The sequence below is a fragment of the Bidens hawaiensis genome, unplaced genomic scaffold (genome assembly GCF_021521415.1).
Source record: "Bidens hawaiensis isolate Kalapana, Puna unplaced genomic scaffold, B.hawaiensis_p1.1 tig00014205_1, whole genome shotgun sequence".
Taxonomy (NCBI): domain Eukaryota; kingdom Viridiplantae; phylum Streptophyta; class Magnoliopsida; order Asterales; family Asteraceae; genus Bidens; species Bidens hawaiensis.
In genome coordinates this window covers 13,820-35,647 of record NW_027492223.1, presented here as the reverse complement: position 1 = coordinate 35,647, position 21,828 = coordinate 13,820, and the positions used below count along the sequence as shown (strand labels likewise).

Below are 21,828 nucleotides of genomic sequence, written 5' to 3'. Positions count from 1 at the left end.
AAAGCGGTGATTGGTTATGTGATTTCGGATACCCAATCGACCTTAGTTAAAGATCGGAACATAATAGATGGGCCGTTGATTATTAATGAAGTGTGTTCATGGCTAAAAAAGAAGAAAGAAAAAGCATTTATTTTCAAGATTGACTTTGAGAAAGCTTTTGATCACCTTAGTTGGGACTTCCTGGATTCGGTCCTATCCCAAATGAACTTTCCCGACAAATGGCGCAGGTGGGTTAGGGGTATCCTATCTTCGGCTCGGTCGTCGGTGTTGGTCAACGGGTCGCCGAGTTTTGAATTCCAATTTTCAAGAGGCATTCGTCAAGGAGATCCCCTTTCCCCTTTTCTGTTTATAATCGCAATGGAAGCTTTGTCATGTATGATATCATGTGCCAGCGAAAAAGGTATTTTTCATGGTATTCAAACTCCCAACAACGGGCCGTTGCTATCCCATTTGTTCTACGCAGATGACGCCCTTATTATTGGCAAGTGGTCTCAATATAACGTGCTGAACTTGAGCCGTTTGTTAAGATGTTTTTATTTGGTCTCGGGGCTCAAAATCAATTTCAACAAGTCTAATTTATTTGGTATAAAAGTCGATCGTCAGGATATTACAGACGCAGCCAACTCTATTGGTTGTTCTCCTTCCTCGATGCCGTTCAAATATCTCGGTCTCATGGTGGGAGCTAATATGAACCGAATCTCAAATTGGGATGATATTTTGGATACGTTCAATACCAGGCTTTCTAGATGGAAGTCCTCTACTTTGTCGGTTGGGGGTCGCCTAACGTTGTTGAAGTCGGTTATGGAGACCCTGCCGACATACTTTTTCTCGCTTTATAAGGCCCCGGTTAATATTATCGACAAATTGGAGGCTAAACGCAGGAAGTTTTTTTTTTTTTTTGGGGGGGGGGGGAGGGCGATGCGGAGAACAATAAAATTTGTTGGGTCAGTTGGGGAAAAATTACAACTCCGATCGAAGCGGGCGGTTTGGGACACACGCCTTTACGGGATGTAAATACCATCCTCCTTATGAAATGGTGGTGGAGGTTTAAAACCGAGCAAAATGCGTTTTGGAGAAAAATTATTTTGTCGATACATGGAACAGATCGAACTTGGCCTGTTTTGCCACATTCCAAACGTCTCCCTGGAGTGTGGAACACCATTGCAAAGCTGGAAAATTACCCTGTTTCCTCTAACATCAATCTATCCAATCTTATCACAGGTAAAATTGGAGACGGGAAAAATATACGGTTTTGGGTTGATTGTTGGGTCGCGCCACAACCGCTCAAACTCCAGTTCCTGAATCTGTTTTCTATAGAACTTCACAAGAACAGGATGGTTGCGGAATATTTTAACGGGCAAAACCAACCGTGGTTTTGGAAGTGGAAAAAACGAAACTTAAATGTTATTGAAACGGCTGAATTCACAGATTTGAACATTCTTTTAAGGCAGGTTGAGCTTTCAGATGTTAGAGACAATTGGGTTTGGCTTGGGGACCCTTCGGGCACGTTCACGGTGGCTTCCATGAAGACAACCTTGTTTAAAGTCTATGGTCATTCTGGCTCGTTTGTGTTACCTTGGAACAATTGGGTGCCAAAGAAATTAAATATTTTCATGTGGAAGGCAGCAATGGATAGACTGGCTACTAAAGAGGCCCTTTCTTTCAGAAACATACCTGTTGGTTCGATTGGCTGTGATTTATGTGGTGAAGATGTTGAGACCTCCTGCCATCTTTTTACTTCGTGTGCCATCTTTTTACTTCGTGCCCCCTGGCAATGGCAGTTTGGAATGCTATTAGCTCTTGGTGTCAGACACCTCCAATCTATGCTCACTCTATTAGGGACCTTCTCAATCTTCACACCACGACCCTGTTGTGTTACAAAATGAAAAAGGTTCTCCTAGGCATCATTGTTACGGTTTGTTGGTGTATTTGGAAGGCGAGGAACGATGTCATTTTTTCAAGGAGCTCGTTTAACCTCTTAAAAGTAATAGAGAACATCAAGTCCTTGGCATATCTTTGGATAAAAAATAGATCGTCTTTCAAATATTTGTCTTGGAATGATTGGTGTAATTTTTCTTTTTAAGTTGTACTTTCTTGGTTTAGCCTCTAGCAACTTGCTAGTTGTGCCTTTTTAATGAAAGTTACCGTTCGAAAAAAAAAAATAGTTTGGTCTAGTGACAAAGGGTATTACTCCTAACCAAAAGGTTATGGGTTCAAGTCCCATTTGACACATGTTTAATCCTTTTTTAATACAAAAGTTTTTACACAGCCCAAGTTATAACAAAGTAAACCCATATAAAATAAAATTGTTTAAACCCAATAAAATACTTCTTTTATTTAAAGCCCAAAAATATTTTCGCCTTCGGCCCAAATTTTTTTTGCTTTCTCGGAGCCGGCCCTGTGTCGCGTCACCTAAATTGGCTCATCATTATATCGGATATACACACTTTGTATGACGGTTGTCTTCCAAGGTAGGGCACTCTTAAACACAGTCATGGCACACGCATGACGCATCCATTTAAAACACACTTAAAAATTTACATGCAAAATATTAAAGTACTGTCGAGGATCAAAAGGAAAAAAATGTTTGATTTGTAGAAAGATAGTAACTTTGGTCCATGAAGAAAATTAAGTACTATCGAAATAAATAAAAGTTGATTTCACATGTTTTATTCTTCCAACCATAAATAACGTTGATTTTGATACACCCATTGTGACCCACACACTTTCCATGACGATGTGTAGTTATAAAGTCTTATTTCAGACATTATGTGATACGTGACGCCAGTTAGAGTTATGGTTTTATACAAAAACATGGTGTAATCATAAAGCTCATCCCCCAGGCGTTATGCGTCACGTGACGCCTAGTCACCATTAATTGTTTTTGTTTTTTTAAATAATAATTCATTTAAATAATGAATATAAAATTAAAAAACTACATTAAAATTAAAAAAAATACATTAAACTCACAAATAAAAACTAAATTAAAATAAAAAAAATACATTAAATTAATAAGACTACATGAATTTTTCAAAAAGTTTCTTTTGCTGAATTGCTATTAGAGGTTGGACTCTCGGGTCGTCTTCGGATAACTCCTTTGTTAGAACCTCGATGTCGTCCAATTCATTCCTTTCAAAATACCTCGACGGCGTCCAAATTTACTTGAAGACGTTTAGCTCCAAGTTCTTATATATCTTTGAGTCGAATGTTCATTTCTTTGAAATGAATTTCCATTTCGGGATTCGAACTCGTTGCCGACGACGACGCGACCCCTTTCCCATTTCCCTTTCCCTTGCTTCTTCTACCCCCGGTCAAGGCATCTCAGTAATATCCGCATAAGGATTCCCGACTTCATTATCGCTTAGGTTAAAGTTTCGATCGTCGGAGCGGGGCGTGCCTGGATCAACCGAAGACGATGTTTTAGACCTTTTTTAGGCGGACCACCTTTGGTATTGGCCTCTATAACCGGGCCCCATTTCGGGTGAAACCTCAGATATTGTTTCCAAATGCCAAAGTATTGGAAACTCCCCGAGACCTTATGTTGATACTTTGTCAACGCCTTTTTTCTTGACGCGAGTCCCCGCCAAGTTCGTTGAACAACTCTTTAATTATATGCCAAAATACGTCCGTTTGTTGATAGTTCGCTAAAAAAAATAAAAACATTACAAGTTCAATGTTTTTCTAAGAAATATAAAAAATATATATATATTTTTAAAAACATACCGCACTCGGCATCTTCCGATATCACGCACAAGCAGAGCACATAGTTCGCACTCGTCGATACTCTATGATATGTTGTTCTTTTTAGCCCGAGGTTCGCCGACGGGCTTTTTTGCGTGTTTTCTCGGACGTCCGCGTTGGCTTGAACCGTTGCGAGTCTCCGGGACGAGTTGTGTCTCCGGCACCGTCTCGTCGTCTGGTTGGGAACCCGAACTGGCAAAAATGTTTGTGATTGGGTTTTGGAAACCGGGTACCGTATTTGGTAAAGGGGCTCCCGAACTTAGATATTACATGTACGCGGCCATATGCGCTTCGAACGGATATGGGGATTGAGGGACGGGGACGGTTGACATCGGGGCGGTAGATGAGTTCGGTTGTGGATTTTGGTTGCTTGCGTTGCCTTGACGGGCAAATTGACCAAAACCGAGAACATTTTGGTTGTTATTAAACGAAAATATTTTTGTAGAAATGTAGTAGAAAGAATCGTGTAAAAATATTTGGTAGAGAAGTAGTAGAAAGAATTTTGTAAAAAAATGAGGTTTGAATTTGTTTTTATTGTATAGTTTAGTTGATATTTTTAAAAGTTTTTTTTAAAGTCCAACGGTAACCCCAACGGTAACCCCAACGGATAGTTTTTTGATTTTTGAGCCAATTCACAACGTTATGTATAAAACGCTCCAAAAAAACCCCAAAACGGCGGGAGGGGGGGGGGGGGCGGTGTTCCCCGGCGTTTTGGGCCAAAACGCGCCCCCCAAAACGCCTAAGCATAGGTGGTCTTATTCATTATCTATAATATATATAAACGAAAACATAAAAATCCTACGTGTCGCGATGTGGTCGCTCCCCTTTTTTTTGGAGTCACCAAATTTGCTTCATTTTTAAATGAAGACTTTTCATGCATTTGACCCGAATTCACGAGTATGGGTCTTATCAAACCCAGACAGTTCTTAAACGGGGTATAATATCTCATTAAATTAAAAATTAATCTTACCAAATATTTGATATAATAATCCTATAAAATAGGGATATACTAAAATTTAACATCTTATTTATTTAAAAAAAGATATATATTATTTATAATTAAAAAACCAAATTTATATTAAAAAAATTAAACAGGTCTTGGGTCTCATCAAACCCATATAGCTTTTAAACCGGGTTATAACATCTCATTTATTTGTGAAACAATTTATCGTACAATAAAAAAATAAAAATTCAAAATTAAATAAATATTAAAAACAAATAATATAAAATATAAAGCAATCCCTGTAATACGGGGATAAAAACTAGTATGTATATATATATATATATATATATATATATATATTTTGACGTATCAAGATTCCTACTCCTCATGAAAATTTACCCATCATTTGATCATATTCCAATGCTTGAACTTATTATTATTATTATTATTCTTATTCTTTTAAGTGTAAAAACTCTTTCCAAAAATCATTTCCTTCTATTATTTAAGAGACAATACAACCCTCTTTCACTTTTTCATTAACCAGATCTTAAATATTGATAAATGACAAAGAAACAGCCCATGTATGTATCTTTGAAGACATGGGCGCTTACTTGTTTCTACGTACCCAACTAATATCTAAAATAATTTCATCATTAAAGCCTCTTGTGTTAACATTTTAAATATGCTCAAAACATACACAACATCCTTCTTCATTGTCTCATATAATCATCTCTTATATAATGTTAAAATATGATACCTTATTTTTTTTATTTTAGTTTTTTTTTTATATTTTTAACTCCGCTTTCACTTTAACGCAATATTTTCATAGCTGTTATCAAACTTGTGGTTTACTGGTCCACTAGCTAGGCCGATTTTAAAATCGCATGATATATAAATATATAAAACTAATTTAAAACAAAATATAAAACTACTTTTGTTTTTTAACGTGCATATACACAATATTGAAAATATATAAAGCCTAAATAAAGAAACAATGAATCTAAAATGATATATGAAATTTTAATAAGTAAAAAATTAGATATAGATTTTAATATTCAGTGATCCATTCAACTCAAAGTAAAAATAGTTTTTAAGAGTGTTCAACCTGACGTGTTGTATCACAGACGGTTTTGGTTCAACATAAACCAACTTGAACTTTTGATTATGTTATAAGTATAACCAAGTTTTTTAAAAGCTACTCTAAAAAATATGATAAGTTATTTTTTGTATCATGTTAAATATTATACATATTTACTAAACTAATACGTAGCAATATAGAGCTAACAATTTTAAAATAATTTCATCACTAACAAAATTTAGTTAAACAACCAATCCACTAAACCTACTCAAATCAGTCATGAGTCAATATTCATTATTCAATATTTATCAGTTGTGTAACCTGTTCCAATCCTTTGTGGTCTAGTTATTAAAATAATCGTTTATATAAAGTTAAATTATAACAAAAATAAATTTGAAAACAACTGTATACATAGATGATAGAAATATGATATCTTGTTTTGCTTAGAAATATGACATCCTGTTTTTAAGTTTTATTTGTTCCTTTATATACTTATTTTAATCAACTAACATGTACTTACGTAGAAATACATGATCTTTTACCATTAAATTACTACTACACTAAAAATGCAGTTAAAAATAAACCTAAACTCATAATCCAATTTATTTTTAACTTTATATTATAAAACATACAAACAAGACACAGAATCTTCGAAAGTATCCATTAACATCACAAATAATCAGAATTTGTCAAGCAGTCGCGCCCTCTATGTAATTATTCATATCACATAATCACTCTCAAAATGTTTGTTTATAATGATTCCGTGCATCCATTAGAAGCATGTGTGCACTCTTCATATTGTTTCCCGGGTCAAACCAAACAGTCGGCCAGATCACTAGGTTTATTTCATTCGGAAAATGAATCGGCTCATGATGAATATAGAACCTTACACGTGCACGAAGCTCAAAGAAAACGGGCTTTAAGAAGCATCATCAACAAAGTTGTGATCATAGACTTCATACTCATAGTCTTTGTCAAGATCCTGCATATTCCTACCATAAACAAAATGTTTGGTTCCCATACTTGTGAATGGCATTAATCCAAACGCCCGAGCCGTCTTTATCTCTCGAGCAACCTTTCTCTGGGCTTTCGCACTAATTTTGGTCTACATTAAAAAATAATAATAACTTCAAAATGTAATTAAGATTTGAATATTTTATAATATAACTAATTATATTATTTCTCACCTTGCTCCTCTTGATGATTACTCCAGCCTCGGTTATAAAGTTAGCAAGAAACTTCACATTCTGCACGCATGCACAAAATCTAAGTCGAAAACGTTTTAAATTACGAATGTAAACGAGCCAAGCCGCTCGAGATCAGCTTGTTAAAAGCTTAAAACGAATCGAGCTTGATCCTAAAAATAAACTTCTTAACTAAGCGAGCCAAGCCACTCGATATCAGCTCGCTAAAAGCTCGAAATGAGCGGAGCTCGGTCCTAAAAGTAGGCTTGTTTAATAAACGAGCCAAGCCACTTGAGATCAGCTCGCTAAAAGCTTGAAACGAGCCAGGCTCAATCCAAAAAATAAGCTTGTTTAATAAAGGAGCCCGGCCCAAGCTTCACATATTGAGCTTGAGCTAGCTCCCAAGCCTAAACAAACCTATTACTTATAAAAAAGTTTATTTAAATACAGATAAATATATATTTACATAAGAACTATTGGTATACATAAAACTATGAAAAATATAACGTATATGGCATATACTAAAAAGATAATTAAAGTATATATAAAAATGATTAACATGTATATAAATTTATTAATAAATAATAAACAAGCCGAGCTCGAGCTTTAGAAATAGAGCTCGAAACAAGCCGGGCTTGATCCTAAAAAGCTTCTATACATATAATGGTATTTATCAAAATTATAATATGTATATAATGGCATGTATCAAAATTAAAATTGACAAATATACAAAAATAATTAAATGTATATAAACTAACTAATATATAATAAACGAGCTGAGCTCAAGCTTTAGAAATAGAGATTTCAATGAGTCAAGCTCTACTAAGTCAATGAGCCAAGCTCAAGCCTAGTAGATTTCGGGCTCAGCTCGGCTAGGCACATTTACACCACTAAAAATTACAATTGCTCACCCTAAAATCAGCTTTTTCTAGAACTTCCTCGGTTGATACTTCAAACTCTAATCTTTTCGCCGGTTTCCGCACACCCGGTTTAGTTAGATCAAGATCCTGCACAAACCCAAGATTTTATTAAACTTGTTGAAGTAAAAAAAAAACATAAAAAACTACTTACACTTCATACCTTAACATCATAAGTATTACCAGGCCAAAATGTGACATCTGGTCTAAACTTATAATCCTCTTTCTCAACTTCATTCACATCATACTCAAAATAAGTAGCAGCATCCTTTAACTTTCCATCCAAACCGTCGGTCAAAGTAGTCAGACCATCATCTAGACCGTCCAAATATCCCGATCTTCTAGAACCATTCAACCTAGACATCATTTCAGATATTCCTTGACCAGTTTTTTGTTGATCAAACTTTTGATAAAAGGAAGTTGGACCGACAGTGCGGTTTGGAAGATCACCGAATATGCTTCGTTCAAAGTCTTCCAGGGTTTCTGATGAGTTGGCATTTACATCGGTCTCGATTGCTGTGCAGAAACAAAGTCGAAAATTGAAATATGAATAATAACAATAATGATAAGGACAAATACCATAAAAAACCAACATACTTTCTGTTTTTTCTCGTAAAAGTCTCTTCACAATTTTTTGCACAAACAGTAAAAAAAATAAACTCTCTTTTTTATTATAAAGTCCCTTAACAAGTTAGTTTTAAAAAAAAGACAAATATCCCTTAAATATGATTGGATTAAAATCTTAAATCATGAAAACATCATTTGACGTATTACATTATAATAGCGATAAAAATCATTATAACCATAACTTATTGGATTTGGAAATGAAAGACAAAACACTAAACAAACTCTGTCTTTTCACATATCATCTCAATTCTTTCCTCACGTGGTATTAATAAGTAAAAAAAAAATCATAATTTTGTTCAAATTAAACATGTGGATAATCTTTAAGGCGTAAAAAATGTTAAATGACTTTAATGAGATAAAAAAAAGAAAGTACGTTGGTTTAAAATGTGCAAAAATTTGTTAAAGAGACTTTTATGAGAAAAATACAGAAAGCATATTGCTTTTCTATAGTATGTTCCCCAGCAACAACAACGATGATAATTAGTTATTTGTTTTGTTTTGCAGGAAAGTACCTGAAGCACTACTTGTAGCCAAATTTCTGGTAACTGAAAACCTTTGGCAAGTAGGCGAAATGGCAGGTGTAATAGACCGGAGAACACCTTGTACAAGTTTCATCTTTCCTATGAATACCAACCAAACATATTGGTTATTAGTATGTATCTTTATGATTATGAGACTCAAATGACACCAAACTCAATTGTCTGGAACCCCGATTTTGAACTCTAACGGTTTTTCCCTTCTAATAGTAGTGTTATAATTAGTGTTTATTAGTATATTGCCTGTAGGTCCAAGATAGTTTTTTCTAAAGTTTCTAGTTTCCTTCCTGTATAGATTGATGATTACCTTCCATTCTAATTATAGCATTCAGATATATTATTATTTCAGTCTCTTTTGCATTCTCCAAATTTATCCGTTTGACTTACTCTAACACGTTGGGATGTCAACGAGCCGAGTTGAACCAGGCTTGAGTGTGGCTCATTTTGACTTACAAGAGCTCTTTTTCTCAAGCTCGGATCGGCTCTTTTGGCCTAATATCGAGTCGATTTTACTAAATTACACATTTTTTTAATAACTTTAATATATATTACTTTGAGAAAGTAAAACTGAATCATACAAACTAAAGAAGCTTTATTTGAGGCTCGGGCTTGTTAGAGCAATTTAGGCGTCTATCTAAGAAGTCCATTTGATAATAGTGTAGACATTGAATAAGATATAGTGTGTGTGTGTATGGAAAACATAAGATGTTGAAAAAAGAATGTGGAATGTATTATGAAGCATGAAGTTTCCAGGCATATAAAAAATAAGAAATGAAATGAAGATCTACTGTAACCTAATTTATTTAATCAATTAAAGTGCAACACAAAGCAGAAACTATTGATTGATTTACCATGCAAATGAATCAAAAATGAAAAATGATAATCTACTCACCGGATTTCGAGCAGAGATATCGGTCAATGTGGTCCGGCCGCCGATGGCTTACTTGGGTGAGGCAGCCACAAACAAACAGGAGATTCGATCAAGACCCAACTGGGCTTGGGCTTTTCAACTTTACCTTTTGGGCTTGGCTTCCAATCAATATAACAAAATCACCTTCTTTTCATAAACAAGACTCTACATCGCGTGACTACTTAGGTGTTGTTTGTTTTGTCAGTGGTAAAATGTATGCGGTCTACGAACCATACCTGTAGACGTTTGTAGAAGAAGAGGTAGACCAAACCTCTGCAGTCTGTAAGAAGAAAATTGTTTGTTTTTTAACTTTTGTAGACTACAAACTTCCATAATGTGTCATCTCCAAATATAAGTTCTCATGCGATTATTATCACACAGTGACTCGATTTGAACAAGTTGGCGCTTCTTAATTGAAATGGGGTTCACGCAAGAAAGGGAAGACAAGCACCAAAGAAGTTGGCGAAAAGGAGCTGATGCAAAAGACATACATGAATATGGTTGTCACACGTACTCGTAACGAATAAGTCAATCTTACAACAACAGTCCATTGAATCCTAGATTTTGGCTATATTGGCTACAATGCTGAGATGAAGACTTTTAAAATACGAGAGAACTTTATTGTAATGTCATTACTAAGTATATTCAATGTGTATTGTTATCCTAAGCAATCAACTTCATAATCTTACCAAAAGTTTAAAACTCACCCCTTGATACATACACCAAGTGACCCAAAACTAATAATTGGTTGATAAGGTGACATCCATACATATTCACTTAACATATATCTAAGTTTAACTAACATATGGATATGGTAAAAATCTATATGAATGTACTTCTTTCAACTCACAACCATTCCCAAACCATAACAGAGACTAACCAATCAATGAAATCCACCTCAACCATCCACGTGTGAGAACCCTATTGGCTTAAGTTACGTCACTTGTCATATAAACAACCTCCATCAAGTGAAGACTTGTTAGTCGGCAAACAAAGTGAGTGAGTGAGTGGTGGTGGCGAAAATGAAGTCTGTGATTCTTCTGTGCTGTCTGCTTGTGATCGGAACCCTAGCAGCTCTAACTCAGGTAACAACATCATCATATTATCCCTAAATCTCATCAATTTCATTGTTAGGGTTTACTTGATTAACCATTAAATCGATCTATTACTATTAGATTTGATCTCTACGGATCTGTTTGCTTCGATCAACACTCTTTTGATTTCCATCACATATTATTATTATTATTATTATTATTATTATTATTATTATTTGCAGGCTAAGAAATCAAACAAGGATTTGACAGAGGTGACTCACAAAGTTTATTTCGATGTTGAGATTGCTGGAAAACCCGCTGGTATTATTATTATTATTATTGTTTCCTGTGATTAGATTTAGATACTTACATACACATAATTAAGTGATCATGTTATTATGCATATATATGACATTGTAATATTTGTTAAACTTTAATTATATAATAATAATTTCAAACATGGTTTAAAGATTCATTGTGTGCACTTGTTTCTCAGGAAGAATCGTTTTCGGTCTCTTTGGAAAAACCGTTCCCAAAACAGCAGGTATCAATTATGATGATGCCTACTAATTCACTCACTTTTAGCTAAATTTTATTTATTCTTTACTAATTTTATTATTTCTTTCTATTGCAGAAAACTTCAGAGCATTATGCACAGGTATGCTAATTGTAACACCCTATGCCAATCACACATCGGCCGTATATAATGGGTCATAAGGAATGTTTGACCTCATATACCAACACCCTTTTAATAGTAACAAAAACAAATCCGTGAGCTCTTTGTGAGCTGCATAGACAATATTGTCAGACTGATACTATTTGCGAATCAGATAATATGATTTTTTTTAATTTTTTTCACAGGAGAGAAAGGAATTGGAAAGAGTGGGAAGCCTCTTCACTACAAAGGAAGCACGTTTCACAGGATTATCACTAGCTTCATGATTCAAGGTGGTGATTTCACACTTGGAGACGGGAGAGGAGGAGAATCTATTTATGGAGAAAAGTTTAATGATGAAAATTTCAAGATTAAGCACACTGGACCAGGTAAATCATTGATTAACCAGTAGGCATGTAAATGAACCGAACGTCCAGCTATCCGTTCGACACGAACATGAACAAAAAACTTTGTTCATTCAGTTAAATGAACAAACATGAACACATGTGTTGTTCGCTCATTTATGTTGGTAAACGTTCATTTAAATTATTACGCTCAGTTATGTTGGTTACTTTACGTTTATTTAAGTTCCATTAATATAATTAAAATTTTTTAGGCCCGTTACATTTTAGTCTAGTTTTAACAACTTTTGGGCCCAAAGTTTTATTGTTCACATTTAAGTTTAACTGGTTTTAGCTCTGTTATGTTTTATGTAAATGAACCACTAATTTACAACGTTAAAAAATGATCATGAAGTCTTAAACGTACACGAATACATTCATTTTCTTAGCTTACGAACACAAATATGAACAAGAAAACCCCGTTCGTTTAACGATTTGTGCTCAATTAAAGATAAACAAACGAACATGAATATTCTCTTGTATGTGTTTGTAAAGAACCAGGCCTATTAATAGGTTCAATTGAAGTTGACCAAACAATTTTCAAACGTGGTTTTTTAACTATGCAGGACTATTGTCAATGGCAAATGCTGGAAAGAACACCAATGGGTCACAATTCTTCATCACAACTGTCACAACCAGCTGGTAATGTGCATGATCATTGAACATATTTTGTTTATATTGTTGGTTAGAGTTTGAACTGTTATTAACGTGTCATGAAATGTTTTTAGGTTGGATGGTAGACATGTTGTGTTTGGGAAAGTGTTGTCCGGCATGGATATTGTTTACAAGATGGAAGCCGAAGGGACGCAAAGTGGAACACCAAAAAGCAAAGTCATAATTGCGGATAGCGGTGAACTACCTCTATAATTATGCTTGTGTTTATGTTTTTGGCTTGGGGATACCAGTTTTCTTGTTTCCAGAGATGCTTAATGTTATGTATCAGGCATACATCTTGGTTTAACTAAAAACTTTTGGTTTTAATATCGTTTTTTAATATATATTGATTTGTCTCGTACACAAAGATATAAATTGAGTCTTTTAAGAGAATTTTGATGGTAGCCTTTTTTTGTGGGGGGCTTTAAACAGTAAAATCACCTTAGGTGCCCTCACTTTAACTGAAGGCGATAAGCGTAATGTGACATCTAGATAATGAACTTTTCATTTAATAGTTGTGTGTACATATATTTTTATGGGTTTGGTTAGAAGGGGCTAGTCGTGGTTGGTTTGAGGGTTGTGACTGTTTTGATGATTGCATAGGTTCAGTCTGAGACAAAGTTGTGGTTGGTTCACATGGATGATTCATGTATATGACAGCCCGGTTCACATTGGTGCAATCCATGGTTCCTCCTTGGTTCGGTTTAAAATGGCGTGTGGTTCAAAGCAATGATCATCCAGAAGTGGCATCCATAAGATGGTTCAATCAAAGGGTGTGATGGTTCAAGAATTTTGATGGTAGCCCCTAGCTGACGGGTACCCGATCTTCTTTACTCAACAATTAGAAGGAACCCACTATGGGTAAAAGGAACCCCTGACCCAACCTGAAACCCCTATTTAAGACATCTCACCCTTTTTTCATGGCTATTAGCCGTTTCTAGCTATAAGAAACTGGTTATTGACCATTTTACCCTGCCATAACTTTGTACAAATAGGTATCTGATGTTTTAGTTTGATTACATTACTTTCTCTCTCAAAAATTCTCTAAAACACAAACGCAAAATGCAAAACCGCTCAATCCTCACAAGTCTCAACCCAATTGAGAAAACGATGGTTTAAACCTTTAATTAAACATCTCAGTTTTGATAATGACAAATTACCAAATGTCACTTGAAATATTTCTAGTTTACCAATGATTATATGTCATATACATGTCCCTAAACACTTGATTAATCATCTTTAGTTGTTTAAATAAATATGTTAAATACCTCAACGAGTTTAGTAGAATATTTGGATCAAGAATGCTTGATATGGATCAAGGATTAAAATGTTCATATATTCTTGTAATATTGAGGGGACATCACTAGAGTTTGTTTTAGTGATTTGTTAAAGGATTTGTTCATCATTGTGTTGATGATTTGAAAGGGTAACACTATCTTGATATGGTGTTGTATTATTGATTTGGGTTGTAAACTTTATCCTGGCATAGTGTTGAGACTTGAGACTTCACTATTTTGACACAGTCAATGTTTGAAGACTTGTAAAGATACACTAAATTTGATATAATGTGTTGAATAACGTGGTCACTACATTTTCTTAGTGAGCCGTTTTATTGGTGATCCCTTCAATATCTGATTACTTTTTAGAGCACTGATATCTTCTTCCATAGCTATGTTTGCAGGGGGGCGGATTTAGGTGGTGTTTAAAGGTAGCTCGGGTTACCCTTCAACTTTGTATGTGAAATGCAAATATTTAAGGTTTCTAGTATGTTTATGAAACTAATATGTATATTACATTTAGCAGTATAAAACCATATAATGAACATGCCATAGTGGTTATTGGATATACCAGAAATTACTTGGGTTGTAATCGCACAAGTCGAATTTTACCACGCATTTTATTTTTTCAATGTACAACTTTCAAAAATTTATACATTAGCTATAAACTATTGTCAAAATGAGTCCTCAACTATCATTTTCACCCACTTTTAACATTCAAGAATCATATTTATCCATTAACAATAAATTGTTTGCAAAATTAGAATACCATAGGTCCAAAAATTTATTTTGGGTTACTCATAAAATTCTTTTATAGATCCGCCACTGCTTTTTTGACCCGTGCTTGAAAGAACGATTCAGGCTCATTAACAGCATCCTTAACAACCTCCACATTTTCATATCTAGGGCTCGGTTTTCTTGGTGTATTGGTTCTTCTAACATGCGGTAGTTTTCCATGATTGTTGGATGAGTTTGTATGACCGGTTATATCAAGTGCCCACAATGGATGTCTTCAGACTTTATTTTAGAGCATTTGGTGCAGGTAGGGATTCCTTATTGTTTAACCACCATGACAAGGCTTCATCATAAATATGATGTTTCAAGACGTATAACAGGTATTGTTGGGTTGTATTTAAGGTTAATGCAATCAAAACAATTTTTAAGTTGACTCGGGTATGAGATTAGTTAGTTCTCCAGTTCTCTTAGATGAAGTAGTTATCGTGGATGAAGACCGCGTGGGCTTAAACATGATTATGTAATGTGTTAGGTCATGGGCTATAAATAGCAATATGCACTTATATCTTGCAACACACATTTCTGGACCTAATACAATACAAGTTGATTACTACATCGTTTGTTGATCAATTACACGTTTGATTAGCTGTTTTCGCTCACTAATCAAGTTAGAACAGAGTTGGATCGATCATGACACTTACATGAATCTGGGTCACAACATCTCCATTCTTTACGCTCTTGATCTTACTCCACAAAAATACATCGAGTAGCTTTCTTCTCTATCTCGATACGAAAACACAACACACACACAACCAAATACTCTCTCAAATGACTAATATTTTGCTGTATGTTATTGAGTTTTTCAAATGGCGATACATAACTTTAACCTAACTTGTTGATACTTGCTAGAATACAATTGATGACATATGTTGCAGATTTAATCACTTATGCCCAAAAATGGCCCACTATCGATTTGCCATGGACCATACTTCCTATCACCTCGGTTAAACATTGGTTCTTCCTTTTTGAGACATAATTTTGTTGAGACGTCTTCGAACAACTTAATTGTCTTACAATTTTATAATCTTACAGGTATCTAGCAACTTCGTGGGATATGTATTCCCCGGTTATCGTGTTTTATACAATTAATATCAGTTGTTTGAATTTAGGGTTAGGCTAAATGTACCCCCTCTTCTACTTGTCATACCCCTCCTAAACTTTGAATTCCATTGACAATTTTGTTTGACATATTACTCCCCTCCAACTTTCTTTTCCATTTTATAGTTTTTATATAATATTTCACCTTTTTAAATATAAAAACCTTTATTTTATATGACTTAAGAATACAAACTATCACATTTGTGAATTTTTTTTCCAATTAAACTACCTTTTCAAATATAAACACTATATCCATGTTAGAATACTAATTATCAAATAACCTTGGGTATTTCATTCTCAAATCATAAAATTTTTTGTGCAGTTTATTATGTAAATACATTATTAACAAACAATATGAAATTTATTTTTAAAAGTGCTATCTCTAAAATCTATTAAAAATAACACTCAATTATAAAGTAATTGCTAAAAAAGCGTGTATTTAAAAATTAAAAAATGTTTATTTTAAATAAGAAAAAATGTTTTATTTTTTGAAACGTAAAAAAAAAATTTTTTTTTCGAAACCCTAAAATGTTTTAGGATATTTAAAAAACCATTTTTGAAATATAACAGAAAGTTTAAAAAAAAATCTTTAAAAATTGTTTTAATAATAAAAGATAAAATATTAAAAAAAAAATAAAAAAAGTTTGAATTGTATTAATGTAAAACTTGAAGTAAAAGATATATATGGTAAAAAAGAGGTAAAGATAGTACATTTAGCAAGACCCTTGAATTTATTTCAACAATTTATTTTAACTCAATTGCTTTTTTTCTTTAATTGAATTTCCTAAAAATAGTATTTAGACAAATCCTTTATTTAGGGGTTTATTTGTTGTGTGCAAGTTGCATGTTAATTTGACATTATTGTAAACTATTTAATTAATTATATAATCCATTAATGATTCCAGAAGGCTAAATTCGTAGTACTTTTGATTTAATGATAACAACAATAGCGACGTGTAACATTTGGATAACATTAAATCTAGTATTCAATATGGTGGGCCCCATACCCATAATTCAAACCATGGGCTGCCTTCGGTCCGTAGGCCTATACTAATAACAGATTTTCATGTTTTGCCCTCGTAAAGTTGACACAAACCAATTTCCCACCTTATATTATTTAGATGTGAGACTTATTTCGTAATTTGTTTAATTTTGTTCGGTTTAATTCTCTTGTTTGATTGAGAATTATTTTATTTGATTAGGAATGTATTATTCCTTTTTATATTTTATATTATGTTTTATTGATTTATTTAAATAACTAGAAAACTCCTTTGACTTTGGCTTCCCCTCATTGTAAGGTATTTCAATAATCTTGCCTTGCCTTATTTAGTATTTATTTTGTTTTAACAATACTTATTGCATTTTATCTATATTTAAGTTGCATTTACCTTCATTTTAGAGTTTATCATATTTACTATATTAAGTTTTAGATCACTCTTAGTTTTTAAAAAATTATAAACATTTATGTTTTTAGTTTTTATTTTATCATTTCATAAATTTTTGGAAATAGTGAAAAAAGAGTACATTTAATGTTTATACCAAAGTCACACGTTCTTTGTGTTGCTTCTTTTACTGACAAAGATTATGACATCATAAGTAGGCGTATGCATTAATAAGGTTGCTACTTTGTATTTAATAAGGTTAATGTCGTAAAATATTAAGATACTTATGTTAGTTGCCAACTTTGATAATTGTACTAAAAAAATGACTTGACCTAGTTATTAGACTCTTCTAAAATAGCTTACTAAGGTGATTTGATAATATTTTAGTTTCTTGCTTATGTAAAATATTGATGGTGATGTGTTATCATTAAACTACAAAACTGTACTACTGGAGAAGTGGTTTAATTACAAACCATCAAATTTCAAATTTATTTGGCACATCATGTAAAACCTTTATATTAGACATCGACATTATTAGGTATTTAGGTATAACCATGGCAACGCCAATCAATCAAAATACACTATTATTTTATGACACTAGCGCATAATAATCATATAATAAATACATCAGCAAACTCATAAGGATTGACTCTACATGTTAATATTATAGTTTATACGCTTTGCATTATTTATATCTTAAAACTGTCATATTTATATTTTATAAATATGTGTAAAATTACATAAAAATAAATCTTTCAAAAAGAAACAAACGGGTCCAGAGAATCATCTTTCGGAAAATTCTTGAGCTCAAGTGTTTAACTCGTTACGATAACTTTATACTCAAACACGAAACAACATCTAATTTAAAAGAAAATAGCACATAAAACATACCTAATTAGATTATATGGGCATTAAATCTCATAACTCCAATCCAAAAGGGTTAAAGTTGTAACTTCCGAGACAATGCCAATGTCTTTTTGGTCCCAAAAGCCAAGAACCAATTAGATGTTTGTTAGTGTCCAGTAATGGATAAACACAGATATTTTTAATGAAAACAAAAACTATATAAAAATATCGGTGGGATGGCACCAAGATATATAGATAATAAATCAATTCAAAAAAAAGCACCCCCTGTTCCCATTTCATTCAAAATATTATCCCATCTATAAAAAATCGGCACTTGGAGTGGAGTGTCCGTTTTTCATTTCATCCATTTTGACTTATATTCATTTCATTTCATTTGATGATGGTAATTGGCAAAGTTTTTAAGTATTCACTTAAATCACTTGAAGCTGATATTCAACATGTTAATACCCTGTAAGTCTTTTTTTTTTCTGATATTATTATTATTAATCATTTTTCCTCTGTTCTTAAATTATACATATGATCTTAGTCTTTCTTAAGTCGTTGGAACAAGTGATTTATGAAAAATGTGAAATTTTTTTAAAAAAATTTGGATATTTATTTACTGTATTTAGAGTCTAATTTGGGATTTAGGGTTGTACCCAAAATCAATTTGAACTAGTTCTTGATTATTAACAGTTAGTTATGCAGATGAAATGATTCTAAATATTGATCATATTTATTTTACTGGGTATCTTAATTGTTAAACAAATTGTTAAGACTTTAGTGTGAAAATTTTTGATTGTTGACTTTAGTTTGACTTGTAATTTGGTTTTGAATTAATTAATGTTAACCATACAGGGCTTTAAGTTCAGCTCGGGACAAGGATGGAGCTTGCCTTCAAAGGAGACTGTCTTTCAGTCCAGCTGTGGATTTGTTTTCCTTTCTTTTTCCGTGGACCGATTGTAAAATCGCAGGCGCACTCGGCTTGCTTCGGGTTTTCATTTATATGGTATGTGTATGTATGACTTGGTCTTTTGATAATACTTCGGTTTTAACTACAGGTTCAGTTCTATTTTGTTAGTTTCACCATTTTTGGGCTTAAAAATTTTTGGGTTTTTGTCCCATTTACCAACTTTTTAAAAATCACTTAACTTTCAAAAATTAAAGTAAAGATTTTATATAGTATTTGTTTTTTTTCATAATAATGTAGACAACAAAAAAATCTAAAAATTCAAGTTTTTTAAAATTACTTAACATTCAATAAATGAGATTAAAGTCCATAAATTCAATAAAAAAGTCTCTTTTTTTCCAGTTCTTATGGGCCCGGTTATGTTATAAAAGACAGTTTGGTTCAGTTATCTCAGTTTTTGAAACATACAAAAGCGAACCCCAATTTCTTAAAAAACATAAAACCAAATCGTCAGTTTTGGGTCCTGTTATTATACACACTCTTAGCGTAAACACTTCAAAATTACCTTCTCGCCCTTGTGTTGAATTCGTCATGCTCTTGCTGCATTGTATTAATTAGCTTCAAAATGTTGACCAAAACAGACATTTGCTGATGGGAAAACTACAATGTGCATTCAAGAAAGAAAAGCAAGCATCAAACAGTTTTATGGTAAAGTCAAAATCCCGAAATTTATACAAAACTTAAATATTTTAAAATGTGGGTTTTGATGGCACTAAAAATGTGGTTATTACATGACCAGATGTTCTGTTTCCTTCCGTATTGCAACTCCAAAATGGGATTACCGATTTGGAAGAACGGAAACAGAAAGAAATATGCTCAAAGAGATATTCGAGTAAGGATTGCTCCGATAAGGGGAAGCTTTCAAATTTTGATGTTGAAAGAGAAACCGAATGTGGGATTTGCTTAGAAACGAATAGCAAAGTGGCCTTACCGAACTGCGGGCATTCATTATGCTTGAACTGCTTTCAGGATTGGTAAGTATCCTATTTCCCGTTCTTTTGACCCATCCTTACAAATTGACAAAAAAAGCTGTCCTAAAAACTTGTTGCTCGCTCGAACAAAGCCCGAGAAATGCTCGTTTGAAATCAGCTCAGCCTGTAAACGAGTCGACCTTGTGGCTGGCTTGTTTAAATTAAAGCGCAAGCTTATATATACATACACGAGAGATGTACATTATAGAAGACAAAACTGTTGTAAGAAAATAGAGAACAAACCTAATTTGTTTAATCTTTTCCATCAATGATTTATATTTATTAGAACTTCTATTTCTTACATAATTTGTATATGTTAGGTGCGTAAAAAAAAAGAACCATTATACTATTATGTTCATATGTTTTTTTAAGCGTTTTGAACTTTACCTCGAATACCTCCTACGCATGATTTACACATTCCTACGTAACATTTAGGTTCTATAAACAAACGAGAATTTTGTTTACATATTCGTTTTACATGTTAGACTATATTAACAAACATTGCATTTCAACAATTTTTCTGTACTTTAAAATTGGAAATTGAATGTATTTTTTCTGTTCTCATAAAAAATTTGAGAGACGAATATATTGAAAAATTCTCTTAATATAACCTATATATAAAATTATAACCTAGATTTTAGTATATATGAACTATGGATTCTGCAGTTTATAATTTCGAAATTCTGTAGTCATGTGTATGTAAAATATAAAAAAGTTAAAAAATTTAATAAGTAAATGAGCCATGAGCTGTCTTGAGCTTTGACAAGCCAAGCTTTTTAAGATAAACGAGCAATCTCGACTTGGTTCATAAACAATCCGTGCCCGACCCACCTTAGCTTGGCTCGGCTCGTTTACAGCCACAACCCTACTCAAAACACTCCAGGCATCTTAATTTGATACAAAACTAATTTCTTGTTGAAATATGTGTTTCTAGGCACGAGAGATCGCGATCATGCCCATTTTGTAGGGACAGCCTAAAAGAAGTGACGGCAAGCGACCTCTGGGTTTGTGTCGAGGCCAGAGAAACGGTGGATATGTGTGTGATATCTAAAGAGAACAAAAGGAGTTTGTTTATGTATATAGAGAAGTTGCCACTGATATTGCCACCTGGGCTGTCTGAGCAAGGTGATTCTCATCTAAGATAAAAAGAGGTTAGATTTAATAATTAAGAATAAGATTAGTGGTTAAGTAAGGTGTAGATAATTTTACAAATATGGAGGTGTAAATCCTGGTTTGGTTCCCCTTTTTCTGAACTATATATGGGATTCATTCTTACTATTGTTCTCCTTGATCATCTGTAAATTCACAAGGTATATTTATGTGGTGGTTATACTTTGAATCTTGTTTTGAATTTTATGTTATTATAGCCCCCCCCCCCCCCCCCGGTGGTTATCTCCTCTTTTTTTTTGAATGAAAGTGAAACCCGATAACACACATTTTTTTTTCTTTCGTTTCCTCTCTTTGTTTTCCTCATGAAACTCAAGAACACAATATTTCAAAATTAAAAAAAAAGATTCACTACAGAATGATAATATAATAAACTAAGATTAGCATAAAGTTTTAACATAATACAAAATAATACAGTATTAAATTTCAACAAATCACATGAAATCAGTTGTTAGTGTAAGAGTATTGCGGTAGTGCACTTGGCTTGTGAAATTTGGCACTTGAGTTGTAAAATATCAGGAAAAAATGGTGAGTGAAGTAGCATATAAGATATAAAAATAAAAATTTGGTTACTTAAATGACCCGAAACAGCTGAGCTATGGTCAAGCTTGAACTCGGATTGCTTACAAACCGAGTGAAGTC

At 33.3% G+C, this 21,828-nt stretch overlaps 3 protein-coding genes across 3 annotated transcripts; 2 read left to right on the top strand and 1 right to left on the bottom strand.

The window, feature by feature from the left end:
- Positions 1–6,393: 6,393 nt before the first annotated feature.
- On the bottom strand, positions 6,394–9,150 carry LOC143546078 (uncharacterized). The gene is made up of 5 exons (XM_077037822.1): positions 9,003–9,150; positions 8,027–8,379; positions 7,858–7,953; positions 6,950–7,009; positions 6,394–6,867 (listed from the first exon to the last, which is right to left on the bottom strand). The coding sequence occupies exons 1-5, from the start codon at positions 9,103–9,105 to the stop codon at positions 6,682–6,684; spliced, it is 798 nt and encodes a 265-aa protein (XP_076893937.1). The 5' UTR covers positions 9,106–9,150; the 3' UTR covers positions 6,394–6,681.
- Positions 9,151–9,895: 745 nt separating this feature from the next.
- Positions 9,896–13,017, top strand: LOC143546090 (peptidyl-prolyl cis-trans isomerase CYP20-1-like). Its single transcript, XM_077037830.1, has 7 exons — positions 9,896–9,974; positions 11,112–11,291; positions 11,467–11,514; positions 11,605–11,628; positions 11,832–12,014; positions 12,593–12,668; positions 12,755–13,017. The coding sequence occupies exons 1-7, from the start codon at positions 9,896–9,898 to the stop codon at positions 12,891–12,893; spliced, it is 729 nt and encodes a 242-aa protein (XP_076893945.1). The 3' UTR covers positions 12,894–13,017.
- A 5,344-nt stretch (positions 13,018–18,361) lies between these two features.
- On the top strand, positions 18,362–21,358 carry LOC143546100 (E3 ubiquitin-protein ligase AIRP2-like). Its single transcript, XM_077037838.1, has 5 exons — positions 18,362–18,549; positions 18,937–19,087; positions 19,630–19,696; positions 19,788–20,022; positions 20,954–21,358. Exons 1-5 carry the CDS (start codon positions 18,476–18,478, stop codon positions 21,162–21,164), a joined length of 738 nt encoding a protein of 245 aa, XP_076893953.1. The 5' UTR covers positions 18,362–18,475; the 3' UTR covers positions 21,165–21,358.
- Positions 21,359–21,828: the final 470 nt, after the last annotated feature.